At 37.0% G+C, this 21,031-nt stretch overlaps 1 protein-coding gene across 2 annotated transcripts in view; it reads left to right on the top strand.

Moving 5' to 3' along the window:
- The window catches only part of ICE1 (interactor of little elongation complex ELL subunit 1), an 87,060-nt gene extending 76,342 nt beyond the window's left edge, over positions 1-10,718 (top strand). Inside the window, exons 19-21 of one of the 2 annotated variants that reach the window (XM_056824316.1) lie at positions 5,073-5,120; positions 7,363-7,461; positions 9,590-10,718. In XM_056824316.1, coding sequence (XP_056680294.1) covers positions 5,073-5,120; positions 7,363-7,461; positions 9,590-9,771 — 329 coding nt within the window. In that variant the 3' untranslated portion in view covers positions 9,772-10,718. The remainder of the gene's footprint in view (positions 1-5,072; positions 5,121-7,362; positions 7,462-9,589) is intronic. The other variant, XM_056824317.1, reaches the window with a different exon arrangement.
- The last annotated feature ends 10,313 nt before the right edge of the window (positions 10,719-21,031 follow it).

Here is a 21,031-nt window from a genome sequence, read left to right as displayed (position 1 = left end):
CAGGGTTATGTGGAACATCTTAGTTATCACATTCTTACTAGTAATCAGTTCAACCCCATTGTTTCCCCTGATTACCTTGAATATATTAAGTACTTTAGGGATCGCTTACACCGTGAGAAATCTTAAATATCCTAATTATCACTTTCCCATGTGATGTGATGTATAGTTTAGTAGTGTAGTAGTGATGTGATTAGTTTAACCCCATTAATTCCTTTTGAGTTTTTTTTCTGTTGTGTAATTAGAATCTTTTCCCCAGAACTCTTTTTCCCAGCTTTCCATTTTCCTTTTCACATTAGGCACTAAACCCTGCCCCTTGTGCTTTTTTCTTCCTGACTGTGGAAACGGGGGGGGGGGGGGGGGGGGGAGGGGGGGGTGAAGATTGGCAGGAAAGTTTATTCATGTGGGCATACTTAGGTTTTATACTTTTGTTCTTTATTTCTTCTACTTCATGTGATTACTAATAAATCTTATAAAATATGATACTTGAAGTTATTGATATAAATTTAAATTTTACACTGTTTACCTTTTTATGCTTCTTTTGAGTATCAAATTTATCATTGAATTTTATTTTTAACTTGTCAGTTCAACAGGAATGCCTGGAAATCCTTAGTTTCATCAAATATCTATTTCTTCTCCTAGAATATTATGCTTAGTTTTTCAGGGTAGGCGATATTTTGTTTTAGTCCTAGATCCTTTTCCTAATGAAGAAACTGCTGAGTCCTGTGTAATCCTGATTGTGGTTCCACAATATTTGAATTGGATTTTTCCCTCGCTGTTTGTATTAATTTCTCTGTGGCTTTGGAGTCCTGGAACTTGGTCATAGTAATAGTCCTTAGATTTTTAAATTTGGGATTTCTTTCAGGATTCTTTCAGTGTCAGTGGATTCTTTCAATTTTTGTTTTCTCCTCTTGTCAAGAACATCAGCACAATTTTCTCCCATAATTTCTTGCACTATCATGTCCAGATTCTTTTTTCTTTTCTTTCTTTCTTTTTTTAATCATGGATTTTAGGCAGTACAATGATTCTTAAGATTATCCCTGCTGGAACTGTTTCCCAGGTCAGTTGTTTTTAACCTGCCTGGCTTTGGAATTGGTACCCTATTTATGTTATAAAAGGAATTTGGTAGAATTCCTTCTTTGCTTATTCTGTCAGATAGTTTGTATAATATTGGGCTTAGTTGTTCTTTGTGATGTTTAATAGAATTCATTTGTGAATCCATCTGGTCCTGGGGATTTTTTCTTAGGGACTTCTTTGGTGGCTTGTTCAATTTCTTTTTCTGATATGAGGTTATTTAGGTATTCAATTTCTTCTTCTGTTAATCTAGGCAATTTATATTTTTGTAAATATTCATCCATATCACCTAGATTGCCATATAATTGGGCATAATAGTTTTTAATGATTGCCTTAATTTCTTCTTCATTAGAGGTGAGGTCTCTCTTTCCCATCTTTGATATTGTTAATTTAAAATTATATTGACCAGTAATTTGTCTATTTTATTTGTTTATTCAAAGTACCAACTTCTAGTCTTATTTATTAAATCAATAGTCCTTTGACTTTCAATTTTATTTGATTTCTCCTTTAATTTTTAGGATCTCTAATTCAGTTTTCATCTGAGGATTTCTAATTTGTTCACTTTCTAGTTTTTTAATTTGTATGCCCAATTCATTGACCTCTTTCTGCCCTCCCTAATTTGTTAATATATGAACTCAAGGATATAAATTTCCACCTAAGTACCTCTTTGGCTGCATCCCATAGATTTTGAAAAGATGTTGCATCATCATTTTTTTCAATGAAATTAATAATTGTCTCTATGATTTGTTCTTTAACCAATTTTGGAGAATCATTATTTAATTTCCAATTAATTTTTTATTTGTCTCTCCATGTACCCTTACTAATTATTATTTTCATTGTGTTGTGCTCTGAAAAGGTTGTGTTTATTATTTCTGCTCCTTTGCACTTGTTTTTTGATGTTTGATGATGATGATGAATGTTTTTATGCCCTAGTACATGATCAATTTTTGTGAATGTACCATGTGGTGCTGAAAAGAAGGTGCATTCCTTTTTGTCCCTATTTATTTTTCTCCACATATCTACTAACTAATTTTTCTAAGATTTCATTCACTTACCTCTTTCTTATTTATTTTTTGGTTTGATTTATCTGGTTCTGATAGAGGAAGGTTCAGGTCTCCCACTAGTACAGTTTTTCTATCTATTTCATCCTTGAGCTCCACTAGTTTCTCCTTTAGAAATTTGGATGCTCTACCATTTGGTGCATACATGTTGAGTACTGATATTTTCTCATTGTCTATACTGCCTTTTATTAGTATAGTAATTACCTTCCCTATCTCTTTTGACTAGATCTATTTTTACTTGGGCTTTGTCAGATATGATGATGGTAACTCCCTCCTTCTTTTTCTCAGTTGATGCCCAATAGATTCTGCTCTATCCTCTTACCTTTACTCTCTGTGTGTCTATCTTCTTCACGTGTTTCTTATAAACAACATATTTTTGGTTTCTAATCCACTCTGCTATTTGCTTGTGTTTTATGGGTGAGTTCATTCCATTCACATTTAGAGTTATGATTACCAGCTGTGTATTTCCCAATATTTTGATTTCCACACCTAGCCCTGCCCTTTCTTCTTTCCCTATTTCCTTCTATACCAGTGTTTTGTTTTTAATAAGTCCAAGATCAGTTGTTTTTCCAATGAAAGCTTTCAAATTTTCTTCCTTTTATTCATTTTTATGAATTTGTTTCATTTTCCCTTTTGTGTTATAGAGTCATTAGCTTCCATTTGACCAATTCTAATTTTTTAAGGAGCCATTTTCTTCTTTGATGTTTTATACTTCCTTATTTAGGGGAGGTATTTTCCTATTTAAGGTATCATATTTTCTTTTTTAGAACTGTTTATTTGTTGGCTTTTGTTCTAAGATGTTGATTTTTTTTCTGTTATTTTCTTTTCTAATTTTACTTCAAAGTCTATTTTTTTTTTTTTGATCCTTTTGTGGAGCTCTTCCAGGTGTTCATTTTAGGCATCTCATATTTTCATTTCTGTATCACTGTCTTCTGAGTTTGTATCTCCATTGTGGAAATCGTTTTCCAGCACTGGGCTTTTTATCTTACACTTATTTTGGGATTTTTTTTTGTCTATATGCTGAAGTTTAATTCTGTTCTTGGGGTGGAGGGAGTATTGTCCAAAACCTGTACTGTGATTTGTTCCAGGGCCTGGGGGTCTGCTCAGCTGTCTCAGTCCCAGATTTAGCGCTATGCAAAAGTGACCTAGTTGGCTGCTGTGGGGAGATTTGTAACTGTTCAGTTCAAATGTGGTTTGCTCTGGGCCAGGTTGTGTTCTGCCCAGTCCCACTGAGACTAGATCTTGTTAGACTGAGTTTCTCCCACTGCTGCCTGCATTGAGTTATTCCCAACCTCTGTTAGTGGCTAAACTATGCAGGGGCATGTTCCTCCCACTATTACCTATTCTGTTTGGTTTCTACTTTTCTCCTGCTGAGGCCAAACCAAGCCAACTATACTGTTTCCCTTGCCACTTGCTCTGTGTCATGTCTGAGTTTTGCCGAGACTTACTCCATGTCCTCTCCTCCTACTCCAGGGAGATGTGTCCACCCTACTGTCACTCAACATTGTTCTGGGCCAGAGTACCACTTTGCCCCTTCTTCTGTTGGTTCTACCATTCCAGGATTCATTTTGAGATGTTTTGTTCTTCTGTGATTACCTGGAGAGTAATTGACAATCTCTGAGTATTTCTTACTCTGCCATCTTGACAATTGGAAGTTCACATGATGCTTGATAAATTCTTATTGAATGGCTGAAAATTTTTCTAATCATACAATAAAGAGGTTTTCAGTGGTAGAATCCAGATTTAGGGTTTTTTTTTTTTAAAAAACAATATGCCTGAAAAGTAATTCTGAATTTTTCCACAGTTAAGTGGAATAGCAATCAAGTTCACTTTACTATTAATTGCTTCCCAAGATTATTATATGGGATTTTCTTAATGAACATTTTAGTTTTAATATCAATTAGAAGGCCAATTTGTGAAATTCTTTCCTTGAGATTTGAATCTCAGTTTTAGAGATATAATAAGGGATGGTGAAGACCTAATCCAGCAAAGCAGCAAATAGAATTTATGTCTCCAATATTATGTAATTGAATAGTAGACACAACATAATGAAGAATGAATGAAATTTTTAAAGGATTTTATTAAGAGGGTATTTATTGAATGCCTCCTTGTGTATCTAATACTATGGGAGACCTTATGGTACAAAAGAAATATGGAAAAACCAGGACTCTTGATTTTAAAAAACTCGTAATTTAGTTAAAATAAAAAAATATAACCTAAACAGCCATTAATCACTGGGGACAAAAAGAAAATGGAGACACATCCCTGTACAGTAAAAATTGCTTTAGAAGACACAGCTTAACAAATACATTTTTCATCTGTATGCTTTGAATTTTTATCTCATACTGCTTTGCTAAAAAAGAATAAAATACTTTTGGGATAGAGGAAAATGTCTTTAAAAAAAACCAGTGTGGAAAAAAGCTTATCTTTTATTCAACTTCATGTTATTAGGTTAGATCAAACTGCAGATATATTAGAATGAATTTTTTCAACCATCATTGTTAACTTATGCATTCATAAATATTCATTTGACTGAATCATAAATTTGTGGTTAAGGACTGATTCTTATAGGCTGATTATCAACTCCTTACCAAATCCTTTTCCTGCCCTAGTATCCACTAGCCCTTTCTATTTGTTGTTTCCAAGGTTATGATCTACTTGTCACTTTTACTGTGCTTTTCTCCTTAAAAATTTTGTTTTACCTCATATAAAATCCAACCAAGCCAATTTTTAAAGAGCTTTATCTTTGGTTCAATATTTTAGACTAACTCACTTTCTTTTCTGACTTCTCTTTCCTTCATTTTATTTAGCACAGGTGCATTTGTATTCTTCATCCAGTAATTTCATCTTATTTCTGAGCCTTACTTTATATTACATCATATGCTCAGAGCTACCTCATTTCACAATTACTCATTTCTTTTGCTTCCTTCATTCAAACAGCTTATGAAATCCTGCCTCTTCCATCAAGCATTCACAAATGGAAAAGAGGTAACCATTTTCCTCTGATCCTACACTGTCTTGGAAAACTTGCAAACTCATAATTATGCCTTAATTCACTTTGTTTTATACTTGATCTCTTTGCTCTCATATTGGAGTAGAAAAGAAGACAGATCATTTTATTCTTTAAGTACATAAGCCTTTTATGTAGTTAGCAGTGCCTAAAATTTATTTTTCAAGTTGTGGGATAGAATACCTTCCAATTTAAACTTCCTGTATATCCATTAATCTGAAATTTATACATTTTGAATTTTAATTGGACATTTATTTGATCCTTTTTCCTAGGTACCATGATGAATATCCATAAGGATAATTTAATAGTCTAATTCCATCTAATAATAGCATTAAGTGCCAAAAAAGAGGCATGTATACTGATCCTAGAGGAAATAGGAAACCGTTGGAGTTTTTCAATAAGGATGGAAGAATAGCATGATCAGATCTGTGTTTAGGAAAATCATTTGGTTGGCTACTATATGGGAAGGGAGACTAATTAAGATGCCATTATAATAGATCAGATAAAAAGTGATGAGAACTAGAGTGCTGCCTGTATGATTGAAGAGGAGAGCAATGAGAAAGATTTTGTAGAGGCAGAAATGATAAGATTTTGGCAACTGGTTCAATATTCAGGAGAGTAAGGAATTCAGGATGAGTAACTAGAATAGAGCTAAAACAGAGTGGATTTGATGGGAAATCTTATGATTTCTGTTTGGGATATGTTCATCAGATGATCATCAAAGATTTCATGAAGGGGTTGTTTGCTGTGCTTTAAGTGAAAATAAATACTTCAGTAGTCAAAGATGAGGAAAGTATACTTTCTAGTCTAGGGGGAAAGTCTATTTTAGTTTAATCAGAAATATAAGATGTTCTATACTAAAAGAATGATACAGACAAAACAGAGGGCAATACAAGATGTTATAAATATTACAAGCTATGTGTTATTGACCATAAGTACAGCAAGAAATCAGGGAAGGGATTTTTAAAAATGAAAGTCTGATTTGTGTCTGTGGATCCTCACTTAAAAGAACTGAAGAGTTTCCAATATAGAAATATTTGCTAAAGTTGAGGAAACAAATCTACTTCTACCCTGATATTGGGACCCCTTTGAAGTCAACCTAAAATAAAGCAAAAATAGTCTGAATAAACCAAGCAGCAAATTGTAGGATAAGATCAATGAAATTACTCTTTTTGTATTTGCACCTTTAAATCAGTCTGGCACATAATAAATACTCAATTGACAAAGCAGTAAATGTCAAAATGCATGCATCTTTATAAGTCTGCAATTTGGATTATTTTTATACTATTAAAATGAACAAAAAGTAGGCTTTGGCCTATCTACAAACACATTTTTCTCTACCCTAAGGAATATAAGTCATTTTTTTTAGCATTGGTCAAAATGACACCCAAGCTGGACACTGAAGAAAGAAGTATTTTAAAACAACAGGCATGAGGGATGGCATTAACTGTAACAATAACAAATATAAATTAAAATATGACAACTCTTAATAAAGAGGTTACTAGGAGGATCAAGAGAAATAGGAGAAATGAGGGGGACAGATTTTTGGAGGAGAAAACAAGTGTTTTTGAGGTGCAGGCAGGTCATCTAGAAAGATATCTACAAACAGTAGGAAAATCTAAAGTTGTGAAGAGACATGGTGGGTAGATATTTGGAACTTAACTACATTGGGGTGATAATTGAAATTGTAGGAATGAATGAGTTCATGGTAAAGAAACCAGTCAGAAGAGAGAAATCAAGGATAGGATGTATTCTCATAAAGGAATAATGGCAGTAGGAAGTGATATAAAAGGAAACCAAGGAGGGAAGCAGTCTGAGGAATGATATCTTGGAAGAAGTGTGGTTCACATTGTCATATGCCTAACATGTAAAGGTGGAAGAAGACCAAAAAATAAGACCATTGGGTTTGTCTGTAAGGTAGTCATGAATGATTTAAGGAGAAGCTATTGGAATGGAATAGAAGGGGGACATAAAATAGATGCATTATTTTTACCTGTCTTCCAACTGATTTTTTTTTCCCTTACAGAAAGTTGACCCATATACTGTAAATGCAACAGTGGATGTAGTAATTTTAGTTTGTTTACTGTTATTTGCTGATACTTTAGGGAAAGACTTGGAGAGTGGTGGAAAAAGAAGTGAAGGGATTCTTTGTAAATTCTTATTGAAAGTAGTTAACATTTAACCAAAGATATCTTATATATGTTAACTATTTTCTTACAGGTCGTTTAGGCCAACTAGGTTTGAAGGAAGGATTTTCTTCTGCTGTGAAAAATATCAGTTCTGTGATTTGTATGTTCATACAACATTCAAATGAAGAAGGTAAAAACAATTTTATAAAAATGATCATTTAACCATATTTCTTAATCATTAAGAAAATATCTTAAATCATTTCTTAACCTTGTCTTAATTCTTTTGAGAAGAGAAATTAAGTTGGAAGAACAAGACCACTACATAAGGTTTTTTTTTTTTTAACCCTTACACCCTCCCCACCCCACCCCACCCGTCTGGAATCAATACTGTGTATTGTTTCCAAGGCAGAAGAGTGGTAAGGGCTAGGCAATGGGGAGAGGGGGTGGTTTAGTGACTTGTCCAGGATCACACAGCTGAGAAGTGTCTGAGGCCAGATTTGAACCCCGGACCTCTCATCTCTCATCTCTGGGCCTGACTCTTAATTCACTGAGCAACCCAGCTGCCCCCACATAAGTTTTTTTAAAGTAATATATTTTTGTTTTCTAAGAAGCCATAGTATTAAACTACGTTCTTCCTGTTCTCTAAGCATTGAGATGTTATAAAAGGGAATTCGAATCCTAATCTATCAAAGGTTTTCCTACACTTCACAGAGCCTTTATAAATATAATTTTTTTTTCTGCTCATGTCCTTCATTATAATTTTGTATTACATCGTGTTTTTCATAGGAAAAGTTCAAAGTAATCCTTTCACTTATTCTGTAAGGCCAGTAAAATGATCTATTTTGAATGTGGATAAATTGGGGCCTTAAAGAGTACACAGAACTTCACACCATAACACAAATTTGGAGCTCAGTGGAATCCAGTCCTCAAACATATTAAATGGTAGCTCCCTCCCTATGAAATAATGATTATCTCAGATATGAGTCATGGTCAAATTATTGTATTAAGAGTTTAGATGTAGTGTGATGGTGTTTTCTATATCTTTACAGATCCCTCTAGCTGATTCTTTTCAAGATATTGTTCATCTCAGTTTATAAAGCACTTAGCATGGTTCCTGACATGTAAATAGGCATTTAATAGATACTAGTTTCTTTCCCCTGATCTAAGACTTAATCGTCCTAGTAGTGTATAGACAAGTCATAAGATAATAGCAAAGACCCTTAGAGATGATCTAATTTCCTTTCTTTTGCAAGAAAAAAAATGTGAAAGATAAGTGCCCTAAATCACAGTATGTTAGTGGTCTGGGTACCCTGACTACAAAGCCAGTATTTTTTAACCACTGTACCAAAATAGTTCTGTTTTTGCCATACCATCCAGGGTCATGATGGCAAACTTATGGCACGTGTGCCAAACAGCACACAAAGCACTCTATAGGCACTCACATTGTCCACAGCGGAGCTACTCCCCACCTCTCTGTGCTTCTTCCCTCTCCTGAGGGAGTGCTTGGGCCACTCCTCTCCCTTTCGCCCTCCCCTGACTGGGATGAGGGGCTGCAAGGGGTTGGGGGTGCGGTCCTCCTCTCCTACCACCAAGCCTGGCCCCACCACCTAAAAGAACTCTGCTTTCTTCCTTCCTTCCCCGCCAGTGTCCAGTCTGGGAGGTGACTCACCCCCATCCCCAAAAGCTAACTACATGCCCTCCACCCCCTGTTCCCACCCCCATGTGGTTTATAGCCCAATAGGCAGCCCCATTCCCAGCATGATGGAAAACAGTCTAAAAGTTGCTGAGGTTACATCTCTGCAACAGAGCCAGACAGAGGCCACCTGGGGCTGCATTTGAATTGACTCGACAAGAACATGCATGCCATGTTGTAATAAGAAGCTGCCTCTTCCTCACCCCAGCCCTAGCCCTCTCCAACTGAGAGAAGCCTGACAGCAGCCCCATTACTCAGCCCCCAGAGTGGCTAGATACAGCAATTTGTCCCTGTGGCAGCAGGAGGTAGCATCTCCCTGTGCTTAGGTCAGCTGGGAGCCCAGCCTGCCCCCAAACACAGAAAAAGGAGGGGATTCACCCAGTCGGGGGAGGGGGGTTGCCACATGGTCTCTAAAAGATGCACCATCACTGTTGTAGGGCTACAATAGCTTTCTCTGCTTTCATTGGTTTTGATTCATTTTATTCTCTTGGGCATTTTAATTAATTATCTTTCATGAAAGAAATTTTATTTCATGGTATCTAAATTTTATGCTGGCATATGTAAATTCTCAAAAAGATATTCTTCTAGAGTTTAAATGATAATGATGAACTTAAATTCTTTCCAGATGTACCCTGGGGTATTCAGTTAGCAGCTGTATATGCTCTTTGTGATCTGAGTCCCAGCAATCCTGCAGAAGTGTCCAAGGTACTAGAAAATTGGACAAGAGTGACCACAAAGAACATCCCATCTGCTGTTATGAGCTGCTTAGCTGAAGTCAACTTGTTGTGTGCAGGAGAACTCAGCTAAACTCCTGGGGAGAAAGACACTGCATCTGTCCAAGTGCCTTTTTGTCTTTATCAGAAGAGTCAGTTGATACAGTTCAGAAATGATGACAGCAATACCAACATCAAAGCCAGGCAAAAGACAGAGGCATTCCTTATTGTTTTAGGCAAAAAGGAAAAAGTAGGAATGACTTTATTCTGGAAGGCTTGTCCTTCACAAAATTGTCATATTATCAAATATACATTTCATATTAGCCTGACATGTTTTAAATGATGATGGGTTGAAATATTGTATTATGATCAGATAACAAAAACTTGAACCTTGCCCTTTTTGCTGCAGAAAGTATCTTTTTTAGTGTTGGCTTTTAAAAAATATATATGTGGCATTTTAAATTTAATCTAAGAAAATAAAAATGCTATTGGTTCTTGAACCGTAACAGTTTCTGGACTATGCACTCAAGACTAGAAAATTGTATAGCTGAAAAAGACTTGGATAGCAAAGTCTTCCGTTACTAAGCCTATGGATGGGCTACAAAACTGTGTTTTTTGTTTTTAGTGGGCTTCTGGAGAGAATAAAAGATAGGGCCCTTGCCAGAAATTCATTTTAACTTATTATCTCCTTATTTGTAAACTTCAGTAAAACTGTTTGATTTCATCCTATTGTAGCAGGAAAAGGGCATCTGAGAAGTAAAAACTAAGCTCTAAATGCAGTTTTATGTATCAATTACATGTATATAAAAGATTCAGAGATAACCAACAGATCTCTGTGTATGTTTTGTATGTACAGTATAATGCTATAATGTGTTTCACATTTGATGATGTTCCACTTTGGGAATTTTAGTGTTTGTACATAGAAAAGGGGTTTAATAACTCACCATGGTTCTGATTTGTCTTGTATTCATCATTTCTTAAAATGCCTGTACATGTATATGTTCTTTGTTGTTTTTTATAATAAAAATAAATTGAACCATGTGAATTGTCTGTATTAATATAGTAGAGCAATACTTCTTATCCTTAAATATAACAAATAGTGGTGAATTCAGAATTTTGATTTGAAACTCACTTATTGACTATTCTGAACACTGGTTGCTTTTGATAACCTTCTGGTATGCTTATTAGTGGTACCAAACATTAATTTTTATATCTTTATTAATAATTTACATTTTTATAGCACTTTAAGGTTTATATGATTTTTATATGTATATCTATATATATATCATATAAGCATTTAAAGAAATCTGTAATAATTCATGGGTGTAGATACTTCATCAGTGAAAATCACAGCCCCTGGATTCTTTGTTACTTTGGTCCCCCCACTTTCATCATTTGGTGTTGAGCCTCACTGAACTTTGCAACTTTGCCAAGTTGGTCGTTTTTTGGTGTTTATTGTTTTCTTGACTTTGTTTACTTCACTATTACTTCATAGTTGCATCATAGTGTAAACTTTTCTGTGCATTTCTGCATTCATCATATGTCATTTCTTACAGTATAGTAATATTCCATTACATTCATTTCCACAAATATTTAGCCATTTCCTGACCAGTATGTCTCGAGATGACTTACCCATAACCAATTACATTCCTTCAAGTGATAATAGGACTAAAGAGAGATGGTGTGTTCATCCAATTTACAGATAATGCAGAGCTGAGAAGAGTAGCTAACAGTGCATGACAGAGCCAAAAGGATCTTTATAAGCAATACAGCATTAGGCTGAGTCTAATAAGATGAAATTCAGCAATTCAGTAGGGATAAATGTAAAATCTTCCACTTGCATACAAAAAATCAAATGGCACAAGGTATTGTTCTGAAAAACATCTGAGGATTATAGTGGATTTCAAGCTCAATGAGTCAGCAATGTGAAGTGGAAGCCAAAATAAACGAGCATGTTCTTGGGTTGTATTTATAAGAGTCATTGCTTCAATGAATAAGGAGATGATAATGGTGCCACCATACCCTTTTTTAAAAAATTTAATTTAATTTAATTTTTTTGGTTACAATACTGACTATTTCTCTCCCCTCCACCTACCCTTCCCGCAGCCGACTCACCATACCCTGCTTTTAGCAGATCTCATCTTGTGATTGTGTTCCAGGCACTGTGACTTAAGAGGAGTAATAAATATAACACTATACAAGGGAAGACTGCCCAAATGATAAAGATTTTTTATTCCATGCCATGTGAGAATGAGTTGAAAGAACTAGGCATATATTATTCAGCTGTTTCTGTCATGTCTGACTTTATGACCCTATCTGGGGTTTTTCTGGCAAAGATATTTGAGTGTTTTGCCATTTACTTTTTCTGATGAGGAAACTGAGCAAAAGAGGGTTAAATGCTCAGGGAAGCCACAATTGAACTTTTTTTCTGACTTATGCCTTGTGCTGTATCCATTTGCTACCTAGCTACCCATAGGCATATTTAGCCTAGTACAGTGATGGTGAACCTTTTGGAGACTTAAGTGCCCAAACTGCAATCCTCATGTCACATATAAGACCCCTGCCTTTCTCCAGACAGGGGAGGGAGGAAGCACTCCCATTGGATTGCTGGGCAAAGTGGCAGGTGATGTGAGAAATGTCCTCAAGCTCTGGTGGAGAGGAGGAAGGGAGCACCTTGCTTTGGCACATGTGCCATGGGTTTGTCAACATGGGCCTAGAGTATAGAAGACTGGAGAAGGAAATGGCAAACCACTCCAATGTGTTTGCTAAGGAAACCCCAAATAAGATCACAGAGTTGTATAATTGAAAATCTGTTACCCTAAAAAAAAGAACTACATTTCCCAGGAGCCCAATGACTTCCTGTCATTACATACTTCCTATAGACAGAGGATATTAGCAAGTGGGCAGTCCTCTTGGGTCTGCAGCCTTCATGGTGTAGAGATAATTTAAGGGTTGTGACTTACAATCTAAATTAATTGGCCACCAGGGAAGAATATTCCAAATGAAATACCCAAGTCAGTCTGGAAATTACGGTAATTTTAATTAATATAGAGGGAAGGATTTAAGGAGAAAGAGGGAAGAGGGTATAAGATTTCTCCTGCCTGGCCTGTGCCAGGGCGAGTTCAGATCTCCACCACTAGATCTCTGAAGGAGATTAGAGGATTCTAAGAGAAAAAAAGTTTGGAAAGTAAAGATGGAAAAAACTCAGCCAGAAACTCACCACTGAACTGTGGTTCGGAAAATCACCTTAAAGATCGGTATAATATTATTTATGGTCACCAAGGAATTTACTTACGAAATTCCTAAAATGAAACACTCAAGTCAGAATGAAGTTTATGGTGGTTTAATCACAACTGGAGTAAGAAAGGAGAGGGAGAGGAGAGAGGAGAAAAAGGAAAAGGGTTTAACTCAACCTTCTGGCAGAGCCAGAGGGAGTTTAGGCCCAAAGGCCAAGATAGAAAGGAGAATCAGTCCCTGACTCACGTGACCAATCTGAAGGAATTCTATCTGTGGGCCTCCTCCCTGCTCAAGTTCCTAGCACGAACTGGCACCTAGCCCTGTCCACAGGAAGTGAGCAAATTCCAGAGGCTGTTCCCTACTTCACTTCCTATGCCTCACAAGTGCCAAGGGTGACTCAAGCTTGGCTTAGGACAGCCCAGGTGGACAGTTAGTTATTTCTGATTTGTCATTGACTAGCACATGCCCGTGGAGTGTGGGTGTGTACAATTTTGGGTGCTAGACCAAGCAAGATGGAGATTTTAAAAATTCTCAATCCCCCCTGATGATGATTGGGGGACTAGTCTCCCCAATTGATCACTAAACATAAGTATCTTGCACCCTGAAAAATTCTAACTGCAAGTGTATACAAAATTTTACCCACTAAGAGGAAAACTACAATAGTTGTAGATTAGGGGAAAGAGAGAGAGAGAGAGAGAGAGAGAGAGAGAGAGAGAGAGAGAGCGCATTGACAAAAGCCATTTAGGGGGCAGTCCCCTTTGGCATAAGAGTACACATTCAAAAAAATGTTCAATCAACCTCACCCCAAGGTTCATTCTGGATCTTCCTGTAGTGAAAGCGTTTAGATATCTTTCTGCAAACAGTTCATTCTCTGAAGATCTATCTTGAACAAAATTTAAATCTTGGATTTTATGAAAATACAATCCCCCCTGAAGAAAGTGTTGAAAAAACACCGAGTCCAGCTGAGGATGCAAGGTTTAGTTGTGGGGGTGTGTGAGTTAATTCAAAAGGAAAACAAAACCAAAAATGAAAACAAAACAAAACAAAAAAGTAAAAAAGGGAAAAAATATAATCCCATACACACACACACACACACATACATAAAAGAATTCAAAATCAGTATCAAAATATCAAAAATCTATGTATACAAAATTTTGAGAAAACAAGAATAAATTTTTTCACAGGCCCCTTTATTAGGGTCCAAGTCTGTAGGACAGAATGCAGTAAATTTCACTCACCCATTTGCAGCCAAGGGTACAGGAAGTTGCCATACTATAGGAGAGAAAAAAAAAAAGGACCGGTTTTTATTTTTATAGGGAAGTGTCATTCCCTCATATGATTTTACCTTCATTATCAGGAATGGAGGGAGTCAGGATGATAGCCAATCTTTGGTACTTGTCTGTAGGTATTTTGACGAAGAGTGTGGATACAAGAAAGGCCTACATCTTAACGTATGTCAAGTGTCGCAACCCTGAGTCTCAAACTAGGTTCAAGTCCTTAATATTGGCTTAGAAGTGCATCAATCCTACCTGGATTGGTTTTTGATTTTTAGACCTGTGAGCTCTTTTGGCATTATCCAGGTTATCTCTGTGCTCCTTTTTTGATCCCATTCCTAGAATCGGACACAAACATTAATCATAGTCCCACAACAATTATCAACAAATGTCAGGTTCCCATAGTCTAAAGCTTTGTGGGTATGTATTAATAATATAGCAAATGTAAAATTGAGATTTGAACTCTGAACTTCAATCCCCACAAGCCCTTGCTCCACTTCCCCAAAATACTTTCTAATCTCACGGGAATTCTGAGGTGGGCCGAGATCAAGAAAGGATTTAAGCTGGTAGCAAAGGCTTTTGAGCTCTCTCTCTTTTGCACTTCCGTTTGGGGGCAGACGTGGCTCTTTCCATAATGTAGGTGAGGTCTTGTCTAGGCCTCTGGCCTAGGCACGTTTTTCTTATCCTGTCTTTTCTTTAATCCTTAATCTTCAATAAACCTCTAAAAAAAATAATACTCCTTACAGAGAGAAACTAATTTCTATCTGCTTCAATCTCCCCATATTCCTAAATTTTAACTGTTACACAAGTATGTATATTTAAACTAATATTATTGTAGAATAAAAACTGATATTGATTGTATGTACCTTAAGTACATAGAAATAAGAAAAGGGAAAAATATTTTAATAAAAGAAAATAATAAAATAAGGAAAAGAGAAAAAGAAAAAAATAAATTCAGTAATTCAATGTGTTAAAAACAAAACAGTTCCTCTTGTCAATGGGTAGTTATCCCCAATGCATATATAGGATACAGTCAATCAGTCTCAATAGAAGATGCTTTCTTTACATGTGAGCAATGAATCCAAGAGTCCTTTTCTCCAACCTTAATAGATGTTGGAGTAGTTAACAATATTTGGAATGGTCCTTCCCAGGAAGGCTGGGTTGCCCTTGTATGCTGGAAGTTCTTTATATACACGTTGTCTTCTGGGTTCAGGTCATGAAGTGAGAAGTCTAGTGGTCCGGCTTGTACTGCAGCTCTGGATTCATGTAATTCACGCAGTTTGTGCTGTAATTCCTGTTTATAGGAAGCAATAGTAGTATCTCCCCCTAATAGTGATGTATAAGCCGGGGAGAAAGGCTTAGCCTGTATAGGCGGATGTCCAAAAAGCATCTCAAATGGTGAGATATGTAAGTCTCCTCTAGGCCTGCTTCTAAGATAAAATAGGGCCAGAGGGAAAATTTCAGACGATTTTAAATGGGTCTCAGTGCATAATTTTCCAGTCATAGTTTTAAGTTCTTTGTTCATCCTCACAACTTGGCCTGAACTCTGGGGATGATAGGGAACATGGAATTTTGGAATTATCCCCAAGCAAGAATATATTTGATGTAGAACAGAATCAGTAAAATGACTTCCCCTATCAGAATCAATATGTGCTGACAGGCCAAAGGGAGGAATAATTTCTTTTAAAAGCACCTTAGCAACAAAAGCTGCTCTGGCTCGGGCTGTAGAAAATGCTTCTGGCCATCTGGTCAGTTGGTCTACTATGACCAGACAAAATTTATATTGTCCAGCCTTTGGCATCGTTATGAAATCTATCTGCAGGTGCTCAAAAGGTGTGTAAGCCAGAGGATGCCCACCAAAGGCTTTTCCACAAAAGGCATGTTGGTTTTATGCCTGGCAGGTAGAGCAGGCTGAACACACTTTAAAGGCTATGGTAGTTATACCAGGAGCTATCCACACTCTTTTAACAGAGTCCACAATGCCCTGGGTACCAATGTGGCCATTATTATGAACAGATTGGCAAATTTGGTGATAGAAACTTCTAGGGAGCAGGAATTTTGCTTCAGGTGACACCCATACTCCATTGATGTGTTTTGCTTTGAATTTTTGTTTCCATTTTTCCACTTCCTTTTTATTATAGGAAAGTGATAAATTTAAGTCATCAGTGGTTGTTAATGTTAAAAGTAATTCAGGCCCTTCTATGGCTGCTACCTTTGCAGCAGCATTTGCTCGGTCATTTCCCCTAGAGACAAGGTCAATGGCACCTGTATGGGCAGAGCAATGAACTATAGCTAGGGCTTCAGGCAGCTGAAAAGCAGAAAGGACTTCATTAATAATTTCAGCATTAGCTATGGATTTTCCAGCTGAGGTTAAAAATCCTCTCTGGAGCCATAGCATCCCGATTGAGTGACAAATGCCAAAAGTATATCTAGAATCCGTATAAATTGTTGCCTTTTTGCCCTTGGCAATTATACAGGCATGTTTCAAAGCTATGAGTTCTGCCCCTTGAGCACTAATGTTAGAGGGCAGTGAAGCCAACCACTCAGTGGCAAATTCTGTGACTAAAGCAGCTCCACTGTATCATATGCCATCCTTCATAAAAGAACCATCAGTAAATAAGATTAGGTCTGAGTTTTTTAAGGGAGTGTCCAAGAGATCATCGTGAGGCTTTTCTGCCATGGACACTAGTGTTTCACAACTGTGTAATGGTTTTCCTGAAGTTGGTAAATCTGGAAGCAAGGTGGCAGGATTAAGGGTTGTACAGCATTTCAGAGTAACATTTTCATTGTTTAGCAAGGTTATTTCATACCTTGTAATTCGCTGATCAGAAAATGCCTGTGTTCTCTGTCTTAGCAATAATGCTTCTACCTCATGTGGGCAAATAATTGTTAGTGGGCATCCTAATACTAGGTCAACGGTTTTTGTCACTAGTAAAGCAGTAGCAGCCGCACTTCTAAGGCATGGTGGTGCTCCTGAAGCTATTGGGTCCAGCTGGGCTGAATAATAAGCCACTGGGTGCTGAGAAGTCCCCAAAGTCTGAGTTAAAACACCTGAAGCTACTCCTCTTTGCTCATGTACATATAAAGTAAATGGCTTGTCGTAATCTGGGATGCCTAGAGCAGGGGCAGACAGGATAGCCTTTTTTAGCTCTGATAGAGCTGACAGGTGTTCAGGCTCCAATTTGAGGGGTTCAGGAACCAAATCCTTTGTTAGTACTATAAGGGGTTTAGTAATTTCCCCATAGCAAGGAATCCATTGTCTGAAAAACTGTTGCTCCCAGAATTGCTCTTAACTGTTCTTTAGTGGTAGAAGCACTCAATTTTTGAATATTCTCAATTCACTTGGGTGAAATAGAATGGGCACCAGCTGTCAGAATGAACCCCAAGTATTATACTTTGGGGAGACACCACTGAACTTTATCCTTCGAGATTTTATGTCCTCTTTTATGCAATTCCAAAAGAAGGTGTTTACTATCTTCCTGACATGCTTCTGCATCCATGGAAGCCAAGAGTAGATCATCTGCACATTTTACTAATTTGCTGTTTTTAAATTTTATATTATCTGTATCTTGGCTCAAAATTTGTGCCAATAAGCTCGAGCTCTCTACATAACCCTGGGGCAATTTGGACCAAGAGAATTGGGAGCCATTCCAGGTGAAGGCAAAAATATGCCTGGAGTTCTCATGTATGGGTATGGAAAAGAAGGCTGAGCACAAGTCCACTACTGATTTAACTCAACCTTCTGGCAGAGCCAGAGGGAGTTTAGGCCCGAAGGCCAAGATAAAAAGGAGAATCAATCCTTGACTCATGTGACCGATCTGAAGGAAAGCTGTCTGTGGGCCTCCTCCCTGCTCAAGTTCCTAGCACGAACTGGTGCCTAGCCCTGTCCACAGGAAGTGAGCAAATTCCAGAGGCTGTTCCCTACTTCACTTTCTATGCCTCACAAGTGCCAAGGGTGACTCAAGCTTGGCTTAGGACAGCCCAGGTGGGCAGTTAGTTATATCTGATTTGTCATTGACTAGCACATGCCCGTGGAGTGTGGGTGTGCACAATTTTGGGTGCTAGACCAAGCAAGATGGAGATTTTAAAATTCACAGAACTAGACAATAGCTGTAGCCATGCTAAGATGCTGAAAGGCCCAGCACACTGCCACCAGCCACCTCTCTTCCGCCAAAGGTCCTGGAGAGAGGAAGTGATGTGAAATATATAGACCTTTTACTCTTGTGTCCCCTCCTCTAAATTTTCACATCTATTAATCATATCAGAGGCTTTTATCCAGGACTGCCCATTCTTTAGTTCTCATCTTCTTTGATTAGATTATATCTTTTGAGCTACTTAACACTTCTTTGTTAAGTTCACCTTTTGTTAGATACTTAACCTTTTTTGATTAATTTACCATTTATATTTATTTAACACTTTTTTGTATTAAGATCTTAAAATAGACTTAGCTTAAAGTTCTAGCTTCACTATACAGTAAGAACTAAGTACCTTCATTGTTCAATCAGGAGATTATAACTTCATCTCCATAAAGTAAGATCTAAGTAGGGTGGAGTAATCTAAATTTCACAATGGTGGTGCTGGTAAGCTAAGCATGGTGATTTTAAATGGGCTAATCAGCCATGGGCATGTGGCCTTTATTTTGTTTCTTCTTTATTCCTTGATTTCTAATGATCATTAATAAATCTCCAAAAATATATATCTCCAAAAATATAATATTTTATTATTGAGATTTAACTTTTACAGAGTCAGACACAACTGAAAAGTGGGAGAGGGACATGATAGCTATCTTCAAATATTTGGATAACTTACATAGAAGAGGCATTAAACTTATTCTATTTGACCCTATAGGAAGAAACCAAGAATGGGGGATTTTATAGAGAAAAATTTAGGCTCAATGTCAGACAAATATACCCAGCAATTAAAACTATCCCAAACTGGAATTGGCAGCTTAGAAAGGGGTGGATTCTCCCTCCTTGGAAGTCTAGGCAGAGACTGATTGATAACTTTTGTCAAGTATGTTATAGTGGATATTCCTGTGATATATAAGTTGCATGTTGAGCTTCCTCTGAGATCTAAAATTGTGAGTCTATAGAAGTGATCATAGAATTATTCTGTACAAGTGAATCCTTGCATTCAGGCAATAATTACCATTAGAAATACAGAATTCAGGAAGCTGTAACTAAATTATTTTACCCAAATATTATTCAGTGATGCTTTGAGAAGAATAATCTCCAATAATAGAATATATGCTGAAAGGTTTGTGGTATCAGTAATGGAGTATGGCCTCCAAATGAAGTTTTTTAGATTCTGGAAGCGTCCAACTTTATGTCTATCTACACTTTACTATAGGAAACATGTCTTGAATATGAAAAAGACAATTTCTCCTGTTCCAGGCTATCTATACTACTAAAAATAGCTAGCATTTGCATAGTACTTAAAAAATTTGAAGTACTTTACAAATATGCATATACACTGTAAGGGTAAATTTAGGGTTGTGACTGAATATAAATTTAGTTGGTCACCAAGGAAAATCCCAAATAAAATACTCAAGTTAGTTGGAAATTTTATGGTGGTTTAATTAATATAGAGGGAAGGAATTAAGAAGAAGAAGAAGAGAGAGAAGGGTATAGGATTTCTCTGGCCTAGCCTGTGCCAGGTGGAGTTCAAAGACCCCTGCCATGAGGTCTCCTCAGAAGATTAGAAGCTTCCTAAGAAGATAGTGTTTTGGAAGGTAAGGGAAAAAAAGGAATCAGCCTAAACTCTGAGAGAGCTCAGTGAAGACGCCTCACCTGAAGTAGGCTACTAATCTTCTCCCAGTATTGTATCAAGGATGCTCACCACCAAAACCGGACAATAGCTGCAGCCACGCCAAGATGCCAAGATGCTCATCACACTGCCGCCAGGGCCACCTCTCTGCGAAAAGAGCCAGAGAGAGGAAGTGACGTGAAATATATAGACCGGTTTTTACATCATTTCCTGTGCCTCACATGTACCAATGGTAGCTTAAGCTTGACTTAGGACAGCCCAGGGGGTCTGTCAGTTGTTTCTGATTTGTCATTTGCAGCACATTTCTGTCATAGGCCATCCTTTTCAACACTTAATCCTTAAGTAGGGGTGTAGACATTCCTGTTTTGTTAAGTAGGGTGGAGTAAATCTAAAATTCACAACACCAAAGGAGGTATACACTTTTATTTCCATTTTACAGATGAGAAAACATAAAGCAGACAGGTTAAGTGACTTATCTAACATCAATCACATGGCCAGTTGTTGAATTGAACATGAATTCAATTCTTTCCATTTCCTGTTACAGTGGATAGAACACTACATTGAGAATTCATTGCATTAACTAATGAATCTAACCTGAGGGAATCTTGAGACTTGGATGTTTTGTTGTAGTGTGGTTCTTGAAGGTCTTGTAGACTATGTGTATATATTGCAAATGCCCACAGCTTCTATCAGGATGGGAAAGGTTTTGAATGCAACCCTGTAATGATAGAGAAATCTTAAGAGACCAAGTCTGTTTAGTTCAGAGAAGCTATAAAACATTAAAAGATGGGCATATTTTGGTCATACCAATTCATAAAGACATCAAATAAATGAAGAAATAGAAGTGCAGCTATTCCAATGTTTGCTTCATGGTAGATTTAAGGGGACAACTTCAAAGGCAAAAGTACAACTTAAATAAACCCCATGGCCTGACCATGGAATTACTGAGATAGGGAATTGATCCATTTGCCATAGGTCTTAGATTCAATTCAACAAACATTCCTTGCCTATGCCGTGTAAGGGTAATGAGGGACACTGGTGACACAAAGACCAAAACAAAAATAGTGCCTCCCTCTA

The sequence above is a fragment of the Monodelphis domestica genome, chromosome 3 (genome assembly GCF_027887165.1).
Source record: "Monodelphis domestica isolate mMonDom1 chromosome 3, mMonDom1.pri, whole genome shotgun sequence".
In the NCBI taxonomy this organism is placed as follows: Eukaryota; Metazoa; Chordata; class Mammalia; order Didelphimorphia; family Didelphidae; genus Monodelphis; species Monodelphis domestica.
The sequence above is the reverse complement of the archived record's forward strand: the minus strand, read 5'-3'. Positions and strand labels throughout refer to the sequence as shown.